Source organism: Calonectris borealis, chromosome 1, assembly GCF_964195595.1.
Source record: "Calonectris borealis chromosome 1, bCalBor7.hap1.2, whole genome shotgun sequence".
Lineage (NCBI taxonomy): Eukaryota > Metazoa > Chordata > Aves > Procellariiformes > Procellariidae > Calonectris > Calonectris borealis.
Genome location: NC_134312.1, coordinates 202,162,147 through 202,177,364, shown reverse-complemented (window position 1 = coordinate 202,177,364; position 15,218 = coordinate 202,162,147). Strand labels below are relative to the sequence as shown.

General features: G+C 41.8%; 1 protein-coding gene across 1 annotated transcript in view; it reads left to right on the top strand.

Moving 5' to 3' along the window:
* The window catches only part of DDX10 (DEAD-box helicase 10), a 213,525-nt gene that overhangs the window by 193,864 nt on the left and 4,443 nt on the right, over positions 1 to 15,218 (top strand). Inside the window, exon 17 of the mRNA XM_075140022.1 lies at positions 2,621 to 2,754. Coding sequence (XP_074996123.1) covers positions 2,621 to 2,754 — 134 coding nt within the window. The remainder of the gene's footprint in view (positions 1 to 2,620; positions 2,755 to 15,218) is intronic.

Below are 15,218 nucleotides of genomic sequence, written 5' to 3'. Positions count from 1 at the left end.
GAATTTTTTCAAAATGTTGAGTTTGCATAAGAAGAATCTCCTTATGCCTCAGAGGGAGACTATGTGATTGCAGAAATGTTTTCATCTCAATGCCATGTTCAAACTGAAAGTCTTTGTGCAAAGTTTCTGTGGAACTAGATTGCAAAATACATGGGCCAACTTGTCTGATATAAAAAAAGAGAGAGGTTATAACCCTTGAGCAGAATGAAAATAGCAAGGTGAGTGCCACTGAATCCCGTTCTCCTGACCGGCCTGAGTAATGTGAAGTTAAGTCACAAGATTTCTTTTTCCTGACTGGCTGATATAAATTTGAAGCAAGAGGGGAGAAATAATGAGTTTCTGTTGTTCAGCTGTGGATGATAAATGTTCATGTCCAAGTCCTTAACAATTTCAGGGACTTACGAATATTTTAATGAATATGTAACAGGTGATACTCATGATTCCTGATGAATTAAAGAAGCATCTTTGCCAATTATTTCTTTTGTTAGTAAGCATTACCTTGCACACATCTCTGCAGATTTTCTGCTGGAAAAAATGAATATGAATGTGTAACAAAAGCAAAGGTTTGATCTCTGTATGTGTAATTGACTTATATGTGCATACATAAATGAGAAAACTTAGGAAACAATGCAATCTTAATATTTTACTGAGGTAACTAAGAATACGAATGAACAGCCCAAGTTTTAAAAGATGACTGCCAATAACTGTTAGTATTACAGAACTCTGTTGCATAGTATCACACATACTTTGTTCCATACAACAGCTTTGTACGCTCTTTTTAAATTTTTTTTTTTAAATACGTAATTGATATGCACCAGTTGTATTGAAAGAATAGATGCAATAGGAGGGACAAGTAAAAAGCAAATACTTTATGCTTAAAAGAAATTGAAATAAACTATAATTTAATGCGGAATGCTTTTCAAATATGGAAATTCGTTAACAAAAAGGTGACCTTCAAAATAATTTTCTGTTGAGTTAGTAGTGCTCTGTAATATTGTACTAAAAGATGAGCTAGGAGATATTTTTTGTAAGCAAAAAAATACTTCAAAAAAAAACCCAAAACAACTTTGTTGTGATGTAGCACCTGAAGTTCCTGGTAATCAACATGCTTTTCAGTCAGTGGTTATGTTACCTTAGGTAATTTACAGTGCTGCTGAGTCTGGTGATGCTTTTAGTGATTTTATATGCCTAGCTATACAATTACCTTTACTAGTATTTCAAAACAGTCAAGAACAAAATGTGTGGTTAGTATGTTTTTCTTCTGCCTTCTGATTGCAAATCTGGCTTTTATCCCTTTCTTCTGCTTGCTTTCAGTGCACTGCAGAAGTGTCACTGGGCAAGCAATAAGGGACTCTTGCAGTGGTGGCTAATCTTACCCATCACCAGCTCATTTCCTTTCACTCCCTCTATATGCAGATATAAAAGGAACCTTTGGTATGGTTTTTGTTTGGTTTTGTTTGGTTGGTTTTTTTAATTTATTTTTATTGTGGTGAGGTGTGTGCACATAAGGACAGTGTTCTTTTGAAACCTGGAGATAGATGGAAAAATCAAATGAACTTGAAATATTTAGTGATGTGAAGTTATTCGTAGAATGAAGGATCATTTAAATGAATCCCGTTTTGGAAACTCAGCTGTGTGCATGTTGATTAGATATATAAACAAAAGGTAGTGATGTCTTTAATTATAGTTTCTTTGCATTTGGTTTTGCTTTTCAGCATAAGCATGGATCTAGCGTTCACGTTGCTTAGAAATGCCTGTAAGCTTTTTGTTTGCATTTTTGTGTGCATGAACAATTGCATATGCCCTCCAGTCCATCTGCTTTCTTCGTGCCTGTTAGCAAAAATTTATAAAAGTGGTGCCATTAGTTCAGGACTGCGTAGAGCAGAACCTGTATCTGCGAAAGCAGTCAGCTTTATTATATTATCCAAGACTTTTATGGAGCAGCATCTTCTGTACCCTCTTTGTTAAGGAATTCGTGAGGCGTTCCTGCACCCTGGGGAAACTTGCCAACGCCAGCAGCCCGTCCCGAGATGTGCTGCGGGGATGGAGGGAAGCTGAGCCGCAGAGAGGAGAGATGAGAGGGTCTGGGAGGAAGCCTGAAGAACATGCATCACTTGTGGTGGATGGCTGAAACTCCCTTAGAGCAATTAATTCAGCTTAAGCAGCATTTTGGTTTTTAACCTGGATGAGTTTTAAATCAGACGATTTCATTAAATACACTTCATAGCAGTGATTAATGTGTCCACAAGCTTGTATCTCTTTGCCAGTGTGTTTCTGAGAGACAGTAAAGCTTCATATTACTTAAACACTTGCTCTCAGATGACTGTTGATTAGTTGCTGTCCAAATCTCTGTTAGATTTGGTAGATTTAAAATGACGTTATTGGGAAAGTAGAATTTGAACATAAATCCTTGTGCTTCCTTTTTGAATAATATTTCTTCAACCTTTAACAGCCTTGGAGGAGAGCACTGATGATGACAGAAACAATTCCTGGCTATAATAGCGGTGGCCTTTGCGGTTGAGGGCAATGGTTTTTGTTATGGCATCCCTATTAATGGGGTTGTGGCAAGTAATATGGACTTGTTTGCTTGTCTTGTAACTCTCCATTTGTCACCTGGCAGGTTGAAGAAGAAACAGTGGCCTTTCTTGCTCACAGTGGAAGTGAAGAAGAGTTTGATCCAAGTACTCTTCCAGATCCTGATAAATACAAAGATTCTGATGAAGAGCAGGATTCAGAAAGCGAAGACAGCTATAGGTATGTACACATCTTCCACATTCATTTTGAAATGTTCATGTTTTGTTTAAATGTTAGGAACTCATTTTACAGTCATCCTCTTGCTCCTGTGACTTAGTATTTAAGTTTGTTCAGCACCTACCTCACAAACAGCAATCTGTGCTAAGGCTATGATTTTCTCTTGTGAAGCTTGTATAAGAAAGATTTTTGAGTCAGTGTTGAAGGGATCTTGGTGAGATTGTTCCGCATGCAAAAATCTTGACTAATTCCCTGGAGGTTTCATGTGTTTCAGAAATACGTTTCTCTACTGTCACATTACGGGTTCTGTTTGAAAAGAAAAACGTTGAAGTAATTTGAGGATTTGGATGAGCCCTCTCTGCGTGTGCTATATTAAATAAATTTGTGCATGGTGAAACTTGATAAGTTTTATGATTCAGTGTCGCTCAGATTCTTCAACACTACAAATGAAGTGGAATCTGAATTAGAAGTAAATATAGAATAAAATTAACAATGTTAAACTTTTCTTCTTTATTTAAAAGAGTGTTTTTAATTATATAAACCAGAAGATTTTGTTTCTTGTAGTTTAACAGAGAAGCACAGGGTGGGGGTGAGGATCTGTAGTTGATGGCAACATTCAGCACATACTGCAGGAAGACTGAGGGATACTGCATGTAGCGCTGTGTGGTTTTTGTTGTTGGCTTCACCGCAGCAAGAAGTCCATCTGTGTGTTTCTGACAAACAGCCTATCGTGTACCAGATTCAGAAACATGATCTTGACACTTAAATGGGAGTATAGATCTTTATTTTGCTTTCTTCTAGATGCCTAGGTTCATAACTCTCTTGCTTTTCATGTTTGAATCGGCTAAATCCTAGTGGCTAGATTGTCCCTAGCCCTGTGTCACTGCACGTTATGGGGGCACTATGTAGGACTGGGTGTTGGGACATGGATTTAAAGACTCAATAGCCCTAAGTTAGCAGGCTGGTGACCATGTCCCTTGTAGCCCTTTCATCAATGTGTTGGTCAATAAAACTGACAAGGATGGGGGAAATGCATTGCTTTTTCTGAGCAGCAGCAAATTGCTCCTTCTTTGTGCAAGGGGGAGAAAGAGGGTAACTATAAATCAATTATAGTTCCTTCTGGTTTTTCACTTCCCTAAGCTGATTCAGTATCTCCACTCCATGTAAAATTAAAAGCTGTCTAAAACATCAGTACAGCTTCCTAAAAACAAGCAGAAAATGAGACCCATCGTTCTTAAACAAGATTTTTCCAGTTTCTTCTGTATTCATGACCACTTGACTCTGCCCACCAGCTTTTGGTAGGGGAAGCACCATAATTTGTTACAGAAGTTATCTTTTAACGAAGTTTAAGATTCAGTATTTATTGGGGAGGGCTATGTAAGAGGATTTGTAGGTTGATTTTCACATGCTACTAGAGTTGAAATATGTCTGTCCATATTTGATAAATGCATCCTCTAGTGGTATTATATTGCTGGTAGTGGAACTAGGTTAATAGGATGAAACTTTATAAGGCAGCGATTTGAGCTAGAGGATCCTGTAAAACACCATTTTGTTGGAAGGGGCCATCTCTGTTTGGTCTAATATTAACTATGAGACAAGGGCGAGAAGGAAAGTGTATTTAGCAATTCTGCATTTACATAGGACATTAACGGAGGTGCCAAGAGAAGTATTTCAGGATACTACTGCTTCTCCATCTGGGACCATAGCAGTGCCGGTTCTGTTATTTTGCCTTTGAGAGCAAATTCTGAGCTGACTTCTGTAGTAATGCTTTGCTGCAGGTAACAAAGCAGAGGGGAAATCTTGATTGTTATTGGTAGTTTGTTTCTTGGAAGGAGTAAAACCAAGAGTTTATTGAGAAAGTCTGAAGTAAAGCTTTGGGAAGTGGTTAGAGACTGAGCAACACTTGTCTTGTTTATTGGTGTACATGTTGCTGCTGAAGGACAGATTCCTGGAATCCATTAAGCTGATGGACAACTGAGCTGGTGGGAAGGAGTTACCAGCAACCGAGTATAGGAAACCTAGTGTCACAACACTACCTATTAAATAATTAATTACCTCAGGCATTTCCTAATTACTGATAAATTGTTGCATACTTCCTGTAGGAAAAAGGTAGTCTTTTAGTGCTGCATTTCTTAAACAAGATTTTGCATTATTTCAACTGGTACCCTTAGGTAGGCTTAGCTAGGCTTAGCTGTCTTGACAATACAATGTTTTGTAGCATAACTACTTAACAAGTATTTTGAAAAAGTTACGAGGTCAGTTTAAAATTGGGAATTTTGTCTAGTTTACTTTCAGTATCATTAAGTAACCATTTATCTAGGGGAGATCACTTATGTCTTTTTTTATGTATTCATACATCGCTTTTTGTATTGATCCTTTTCCCAAAGAGGTCAGCTAGACTCAAGATTAGCTAAGCTTTAAGAATAAAAGTTGACAGAGATGGACAGATTTTTGGCAGTGGTAATCAGTGCAGATTTTTTTTGAATCTGTGGCTGATCTGACCCTCTGGAGTCAGAGTGTCTGCTCTCAAGGAGAGCTAAGACTCAGAGAAGGTCGAGGACCTTGGTCATTTCCCCTTCCTATGAAGTAGGTTGGAAAAGAAAGAACATACAAAAAAGGAAAACAGGAATTTAGTAATAATTTCTGGCAGAGTATTTTCCTCAGCAAATCTCAAAACACTTTACAAAGGAGGGCAGTATGATTTTTGTAGACAGGAATGTTGAGTCATCTAGTAACTCTCCTAAGATCATGGCAGTGACACAGGTCTGGGAATAAAATTCAGGCACCCAGAGGGCCCATTGAGTGCTCCATCCACTAGGCAGATAGCATTCCCTTTGAAACTACAACTAATCACACGTGGTAACTGATTTTTAAAAATATTTTTCTTGTTTTCAGTATGCCAGATTCACACATGTAAATTTAATACCACGTAGACACAGTTTAATCCTTTTTGGTTTTCCATTTTATTGGACTTGCCCTTACTTGAGTTAGTTTTTCAGGGAATATTTTCTTGGAACTTTGATGTCTACACTATTTCAGTTATCCCAAGGAGATTAGTCTTGATTATAATTTGGGCTGAAGAGAGTAACTTTGAGTACAAAAAATACACTATGTATATAAAATTCAACTGGAGTTGAGATATGGATTTTTGTCTGCCATGTATTAAGGCTTGTCAGGTTTTAATTTACTAAGTATATTTTAAATATGTTGTTTGGACTATGTTTGGAGGTGACTTTAGAATAAAGTGCAGCATTAGAACATTTTCCATGGTACACTGCTATCTACATGGTATCCGTGTATTTGAAATACAACTTAAAATTTAGGAGGGTTTTACCAATTAAATTTTCTTTTTTTAAATTATGACTTTTGCCTTGAGCCTGGCAAAGGATCATTTATTTGGAAGGTCGGATTTTATTTGGTCTTTGGAACTTAGTCACGTGTGGAAGCTAATTTGTCTAAAAATCATATTTCAGATTTTGAATAGGAGATGCCAAGGCTCATCACGTAAAACACATTTTATATTATAATTTCTTTAAGATGATATATGTATTTAAGATCTTTTATATGTTTGAAAATGTAGTTGATGGCCATTTGAAAGCTCAACATTATTCGGTTCTTTAAAAGGTGGTCTTGCAAAGAAACTGTTAAAAAATGAATTTTGTTATGATTTTCACATGCAATATCGGCACATTCTTGCCATGCAAACTAACTCTGCTGACTTACACAGTTACATTTTTTTTTGGCATTCATTTTATGACTACACAGTTGCAATTTGGTTTTGCTTCCTTAAGTAAAATGTGTAAATCTGTCATGTCCATTTAGTGCTCTGGGGGTTATAATCTGGCTGGGTCACTTTTTTGGTATCAGTTTGGGGGTTTAAGCTTTCCCTGGCGAGGACCACGATATTCTTGGGGTAACAAAAATGTCTCAAAGACTGCCATCGCTTGAAGCTTCATAACCAGCCTCTGTCAACTTCAGGACACAGTACTGATCTCAGTTGTTTGCCCTGACTTTTGGGGTTTTTTTGTATTTTTAATAATAGGAAAGGTCCTTAACTTCCTCCAAGGGGATTTTTAAAGGTTTTTGTTCATTTTTCTATTTTACACAATCAGACTGAATAATTTCCTGCTTTTCAGTCTTGTCTGTGTTTGCTGGAGGACTAGTCAATGGATAGTAGGTGTTTTCAGCCTTTGTTAAGAAGGCAAGAGAACTGAAATTTGGAAAATGAGTCAAGTTGCTTCAAGTTCTTCTGCAGGTTTTAAGCTGAATGGGGGTTAACAAGGACCCAAAGAGCAGTTTCAAACAGCCTAGCTAGACCTGACATTCAGAGGCCACATCAGTTTAGGCACTACTCCGATGGGAAGAGTACTACAGATAAACCTGCAATGTCAAGGACCACAATTTTGTGTTTATTAACAGCAGCGATTTCTGGAAGCGGATAGCAGAGACACCGGTATTATATTATAGCTGGGGACAGGCCGGGAGTGGATTTGTCAGTCATTGCTAAGGATAGTAATTAAATTGAAGTGAGTGGTGGGAACAGCCAGAGCAGGTATGCAAAAGGAAGTGGAGAGTAAAAAACTGTGGGATGCTCACGAGGGCAAGAGCAGTGGGCAACAATGTGCCAATAGATAGATTTGGAAGATGACAGGATCCAGGATAAAATTACATTTCTAGGAGTGCCTGAAAGGAGTGTGTCAAAATTAAGAGCCATTGATGGCTCCGGTGTGCAGCGCAGCATGTGGCGGTTAATCCCATGTTGGCTTGGGCCTGTCTAGGGAACATCAGTCATGTCTTTACAGGCTAAATGGATTTGGCCAGGGTGCAGGCTTAAGTACTGGCTTGTGACTGTTCGTATTGTCCACAACTGCTGTGACTTCGGATGGTGCCAACTAGAGCTCCTCTGGGCAACGTCCCAGTGTATTTTGGTGTGGTAGGACAGGCCAAGGACTGTTTCCAGTAGGCAGTGTTGATGAAACCACATTTCTTTTAGGTGTGTGTGGGTGAAAAATGTTGTGGTCTGTTCTCTAGCTGTGAAGTCAGCTTTGAGGCGCAGTGTAGGTATGGCTGGAGACTTGTGAGGTGCTCTGAGCACCCCTGAGGAAGCTTTTGTGAAAGCAGAGGCACAACTGAAAGAGGAAGATGCAGTGCAGGAAATTAATTCAGGGCTGGAAAAAGAGGAAATTAAGAAAAGCAAGAGAATCTGAATGACCAATAAGTGTGTGGGTAAAGGAAAGGGGTAATTGAAGAGGCTGGTGGTGATCATAAGGCCATGGAGAACTGGTATTGATTTTGCATGGGGGAGGAAAGAGGTGGAGGGGATGTATGCATGAAAGGAGGAGGGAGGATGATGGGGATCGGGTGGATCAAGAAGAATAAATACGAGAACAGGAAGAAATCTTGCTGCCAGTGGGAAGGAGGGGTTTCTGTTAAATCAACACTCATGCCTCATGCACCTCTCTTAGAGCTGTCACTGAATTGTATGATGAGTTGCTCTTGGGGCTGGGAAATATCGACCTAATGTTTTTAACAAAAACAAATCAGCCGAGAGTAGCACACAGTGAAATTAGGCTTTGAGGCTTTACAGACATTGTAAAAGGTCTCTGTTTAAGGGCTTGATTGTGCTGTTTAGCTGCAAAACTGGACATTGAGACATTGGATTGCTGTTGATAGAGATGTGATATTTTTACACCATATTCTGTTTTGTATTTCCAAAATTCAGAGATTTTACTCGAAGTGTTGGATTAAAATAGAAGTATGTTGGGCTACACTAGCTGCTACTTGCTTTAAGGGAGCAAAATGCTTCTGAAAGGGATAATTCAAAGCAAGTATGTGAGACCTAGGGTATCTTCCTTCAAAGTCTTTAAAAATAGACCATCTGTCCATGGTTTAAGAAGTCAAAAACATTGTTAATCTTTTCTCCCACCCCCCCACCCCCCCATTTTTTTTTTCAAATGAGGGGAGCTATAGAAATCATGAGTTAAATTTGCCTTTGAATAAAATTCCTTTCCAGCCATACCTCTACAAGCAGAGTAATTAATGACTCCAAGCGTATAATATGAGATTAATTTTTGTATATCTAGCAACATTCATCATATTTGGTTTAAGGCTATCAATGTAAATTGTTAATGAGGTGAAAAATTTAAGTATATCGAATAGGGTGGAAGAAAAGCAGCTGGATTTCTTAAATATTCATTTTGCAGTCAAATTGAGTTTCTGATCTTTCTAATCCCTCAACCTCTTTAAATAAAAATGTTGAGGAAGAGCAAAGTTACGATTGACCTTATCGTTACTGTCTTTAAATCTTTAATAGGTGCTACTGATCGCATTAACTCTTAGATCAGCATGGAAAAGATCTTGGACATGAGGGGAAAGGAGAAGTGTCTTAGTTCTGGTACTGTTTTGTTTGTGATTTTACGGCCAGTCACCAGCAGACAGGTGTGCAAGTCAGCAGTCAGTGCTGCTTGGTTGTGTACTTTGCTTTATTTATGAAAATTATGGGCAAATTGCAGTTTCTTATACTGTCTTCTTATACCAGGATGCTGATGTTGACCTGCTAAGTTTTATGTGATTCTTGATGCAGTTGACATTACATTGTCTTTTGAGATGATTCATCTGCAAGTCATAGCACTCCCTCTAATATGTATTATTCGGGCCATATCAGTGACTTTGTGAAGGCCAGAACTTAATGTTGTGATGGCCAGAAAAGCACTGTAAGACAGGCATTATAAAAGGTCTCTGTTTAAGGGCTTGTTTGTGCTGTTTAGCTGCAAAACTGGACATTGAGACATTGGATTGCTGTTGATAAAGATGTGATATTCTTATACCATGAAAGTCTTTATAATAGTTATGCTCTAGCTCACTATATGAAATGGACCTGATGGTAGCATTTCCTAGTGAAATTTGGTAACCTGTGCTCTGCAGGTCAGGCTAGATCTTTCCTGTGGTTCCTGTAAACTTGTGAGCTACAGAAATTACCTTTAAAAAAAATAAGAAAAAAAAAGGTAGTATGTCATCAGCAAGTGTCTATGTGAATGCAGGAGAAATGGGATGAGTATTTATTGAAATTCTGTAGTTCAGAAATTAATTACCAACAATTGGAGGATGGTAGTGGTCACACAAAAGAAAAGAAGAGGAACAGATTTGAAGAACGTGGGTGTCAAGTGAAGCTGAGGAGTGAATGCGAGGGTTAGGTAGGTCGTTAGCAGCATCTCCAAAGGCAGCAGCACATTTCAGAGAAGGTTAAGCCTATGACAAAGGGTCATACAGCAAATCAAAATGGTTTGATTGAAGCCATGGTCACCTCCAGCTGGAGCAGTTTCAACCCAGAGCAGTGATATTTGATCCATATGAGAATCAACCCCTGAATGATTTTGGTTTTCAGACTGGTGTATAAAGATAAGCTAACATTGCTTAGCCCAAATACACTGATCGGAAACTCCAGTGGTCCAGGGCGGGGTCAGGTACTGCTGCTTTACGGTCAGCAATGTCTGTGACGGGAATGGGGAAGAAAAGTGCTGTTACAGCTTCAGACATCTGAAGAGGGACAGGCGAGGAAGGAGAGGCGGTGGGGTAGCCCTGTATGTTAGGGAGTGCTTCGACTGTCTAGAGCTCAACGGTAGTGATGACGAGGTCAAGTGCTTGTGGGTAAGGATGAGGGGGAAGGCCAACAAGGCAGATATCCTGCTGGGAGTCTGTTATAGACCACCTAGCCAGGATGAGGAGGCAGACGAAATATTCTACCAGAGGCTGGCAGAAGTCTCCCAGTCGCTAGCCCTTGTTCTCGTGGGGGACTTCAACTTTCCGGACGTCTGCTGGAAATACCACACGGCAGAGAGGAAACAGTCGAGGAGGTTCCTGGAGTGTGTGGAGGATAACTTCCTGACGCAGCTGGTAAGCGAGCCCACCAGGGGAGGTACCTCGCTTGACCTGCTGTTCACAAACAGAGAAGGGCTGGTGGGAGATGTGGTGGTCAGAGGCCGGCTTGGGCTTAGCGACCATGAAATGATAGAATTCTCGATTCTTGGTGAAGTAAGGAGGGGGGCCAGCAAAACTGCTACCATGGACTTCTGGAGGGCGGACTTTGGCCTGCTCAGGACACTGGTCGAGAGGGTCCCTTGGGAGACAGTCCTGAAGGGCAAAGGGGTCCAGGAAGGCTGGACGTTCTTCAAGAAGGAAGTCTTAAAGGCGCAGGAGCGGGCTGTCCCCATGTGTCGTAAGAAGAACGGGCAGGGAAGACGACCGGCCTGGCTGAACGGGGAGCTCTGGCTGGGACTCAGGAAAAAAAGGAGTTTATCACTTTTGGAAGAAGGGGCAGGCAACTCAAGAAGAGTACAGGGATCTCGTTAGGTCGTGCAGAGAGGAAATTAGAAAGGCAAAAGCCCGGCTAGAACTCAACCTGGCCACTGTCATGAGAGACACAAAAAATGTTTTTACAAGTATATTAATGACAAAAGGAGAGCCAAGGAGAATCTCCATCCTCTATTGGATGCAGGGAGGGGGGAACATGGCCACCAAGGACGAGGATAAGGCTGAGGTACTCAACGCCTTCTTTGCTTCAGTCTTTAATAGTCAGAGCAGTTATCCTCAGGGTACTCAGCCCCCTGAGCTGGAAGACAGGGACAACGAGCAGGATAAACCCCCCATAATCCAAGAGGAAGCAGTTAACGACCTGCTACGCCACAAGTCTATGAGGCTGGATGGGATCCACCCGAGAGTACTGAGGGAGCTGGTGGTGGAGCTTGCCGAGCCACTCTCCATCATTTACCAGCAGTCCTGGTTAACAGGGTTGGTCCCGGATGACTGGAGGCTTGCCAGTGTGACGCCCATCTACAAGAAGGGCCGGAAGGAGGATCCGGGGAACTACAGGCTGGTCAGCCTGACCTCGGTGCCGGGGAAGATTATGGAGCGGTTCGTTTTGAGGGTGCTCACAAGCCATGTGCGGGACAACCAGGGGATCAGGCCCAGCCAGCACGGGTTCATGGAAGGCAGGTCCTGCTTGACCAACCTGGTCTCCTTCTATGACCAGGTGACCCGCCTCGTGGATGAGGGAAAGGCTGTGGATGTGGTCTACCTGGACTTCAGTAAAGCCTTTGACACTGTCTCCCACAGCATTCTCCTAGAGAAGCTGGCGGCTCACGGCCTAGACAGGTACACTCTTCGCTGGGTAAAAAACTGGCTGGATGGCCGAGCCCAGAGAGTTGTGGTCAACGGAGTTAAGTCCAGTTGGCGGCCGGTCACGAGCGGTGTTCCCCAGGGCTCAGTTTTGGGGCCGGTCCTGTTCAATATCTTTATCAATGATCTGGATGAGGGGATCGAGTGCTCCCTCAGTAAGTTTGCAGACGACACCAAGTTGGGCAGAAGTGTTGATCTGCTGGAGGGTAGGAAGGCTCTGCAGAGGGATCTGGACAGGCTGGATCGATGGGCTGAGGCCAACTGTATGAGGTTCAACAAGGCCAAGTGCCGGGTCCTGCACTTCGGCCACAACAACCCCATGCAACGCTACAGGCTTGGGCAAGAGTGGCTGGAAAGCTGCCCAGAGGAAAAGGACCTGGGGGTGCTGGTTGACAGCCGGCTGAACATGAGCCGGCAGCGTGCCCAGGTGGCCAAGAAGGCCAATGGAATCCTGGCCTGTATCAGAAATAGTGTGGCCAGCAGGAGCAGGGAGGTGATCGTGCCCCTGTACTCAGCACTGGTGAGGCCGCACCTCGAATACTGTGTTCAGTTTTGGGCCCCTCACTACAAGAAGGACATGGAGGTGCTGGAGCGTGTCCAGAGGAGGGCAACGAAGCTGGTGAAGGGCCTGGAGCACAAGTCTTATGAGGAGCGGCTGAGGGAACTGGGGTTTTTTAGCCTGGAGAAGAGGAGGCTGAGGGGAGACCTCATCGCGCTCTACAACTACCTGAAAGGAGGTTGTAGCGAGGTGGGTGTTGGTCTCTTCTGCCAAGTAACAAGCGATAGGACGGGAGGAAATGGCCTCAATTTGCGCCAAGGGAGGTTTAGATTGGATATTAGGAAAAATTTCTTCACCGAAAGGGTTGTCAAGCACTGGAACAGGCTGCCCACGGACGTGGTTGAGTCACCATCCCTGGAAGTATTTAAAAGACGTGTAGATGAGGTGCTTAGGGACATGGTGTAGTGGGCATGGTAGTGTTGGGTTGATGGTTGGACTCGATGATCTTAGAGGTCTTTTCCAACCTTAATGATTCTATGATTCTATGATTTGAGTCCACTGCCACTTGTCCACTAGAGCCTTTAGAAAATAAAGGTAACCTCAGAGCAGAAGCAAGATGTTGATAGTTGGTTTGAGTGCTTTTTCCTGTCAAAACTTCTGTATACTTCGCATGCAACAAGAAGAAATACTAAGCATACTGTCTTGCTGGTCTGGTTTCCATTTAAATACTTTTTTCCCTTGTTCCAGATTATGGTACTTCAGCTCCAAGACAGGCTTGTCTTTTGCTTTTAGTACTATTACACTGGTATTTAATTACAAGTAGATTATTCATCCCTTTTCCTGCAATTGTTTTTTATAAATTTAGTTTTAGAGCTGTTTTGATTTACATCAGTGGAATGACCAGTAAGGGAAATAGTACAACACAATCCATTTTCATTACCATTTCTATGTGCTGTAGCATTCTGACAGCAAGTAAGAAAGAAGCTGCACTGGGCTTTATGGAAGGGACTGCAGTAATTAATCTTCATTAGGGTCGCTGCTATGGCCTTGTGAATTAAAATGTATTACGTGGAAAAAGGTTTGTGACACAGCATGTTTGATTAGCAAAATGACAATATTTATGGGATAAATTATTCCTAACTTTTCTGAACTGTATTTTGTTAGCAGATTCATTCATTATTCCTGTACATTTCTTTGGGAAAGAGCTCGTGTGCACTGTATTGCAGCCTGGAAACTTGACTCATGGCCTGCAATTCAGTGGCAAGGGCGGTTTGTTTCCGGAGCAGTGCTGGTAAACCTAGGCTCCAAAGCAAGCTCTGATAAATGTTAGCTGAAGCAGAGCCTGTCTAGAGATCTCACAGTACCACATTGTTTAAACAACAGCAACTTGGCTGTGTGGCCGCACATTTCAAATGGCTGACTCTCAAGCACTTAAAATCTAAACCTTACAGCTGTCAAGACATACCTTGCAGCCCAGAAGCGAGTTAAATACTGACAATTAAAAGCTTTCTTTTTTTTCCTGGTATCACCTCACAACACACTTGTGACATTATTTTTTAGTAGTAAAATTAAGAGAGTTTCTTGGTGTATAGCTGTCAATGTCACAGTTAGGTCCCCTGTTTCCCAGATGCCATTCATATATGCTGGCATTTAAGGGACAGCATTCATAAACCGTGCTTTAGTGTTTGAGTAATAAACATTACCTATCAAATGACAGTACCTTCCTTTGTTGTTACAGCTGTGCAAACGGTGACCACAGAAATTACTGTGCTTGTTGATAAGTCAGCTGTTAGTACCTCCTCGCCTGTGTAAACACAGCCCATCCTAGTAAATCCTTCATCAGGCAGCTTCAGACCGCGCACATCGTTCAGGCGGCTGAAAAGCTAAATTGCACCAGATGGTAAAAGGAAGGAATTGTAATCCAGCTGCACATGCCGCTTTCTAAGTGTTATAAATAGAAGACGAAGAGATGCGCTGGCTTTGGTTTGGATCTGAATTGTGGGGTTGCTTTCTAACTGCATTGTTGTGTTAGAAAATAGTTCACCTTAGAATAACTTTATTTTGTTTTGGCTATTTGTGGACGCCAGCTGGTAGTGCATCAGTTTGTGTGTTTGTGAGGAATAAGGGACCATTTATGTCCATGGGAGGTGACCAACGATAAAAAGATTGGCTCTGCAGGGTGGGCCAACAGGCCTTCGGTCAATGGAGACCGAGGAGGAATTCATTTGACAATAAGTGCAGAAGTCATGCCCGTATAGCTGCCCTTTTACATGCGCACCTGAGAATTACACCTATTACATCTCCTCGAAAGAGTTTTCTGTCCAAACAGTTAAGGAGAAGCACCCAGATGGAGTACGGGATACCCCTTGGCATCATGATGCCAGACATCTCTCCTGGTGGTTTTCCAGCTTCCTTCTAATATTGCCATGTTCACCCTTTGTAAAAGCTACATCTCTGCTCCTCCAGAGTAGTACAGCCCCTCTCCACGCCACCCAAACCACCGCTGGTAAAAATCCATCCTGCAGGAACAGCGTTGCGGGTTGGACTAGCTGATCTTTAAAGGTCCCTTCCAACCCAAATCATTTTATGGACAGGCACTGTCTGTCTTCTCTTTGCATCTCAAAATTATGAACATCTTATTTGCACATTCTGCATTACTCTCTCCTTTCCTTCCTGAATTTCCTTTATCAAATACTGGTTTGCTTCTACTTTTTGTGCATCATGAAAACACAAGCCTTTCGCTTTCTTCATTGCTCAGTGGCTTTGCTGCTGCTGCTTCCTGTGTTATACATTC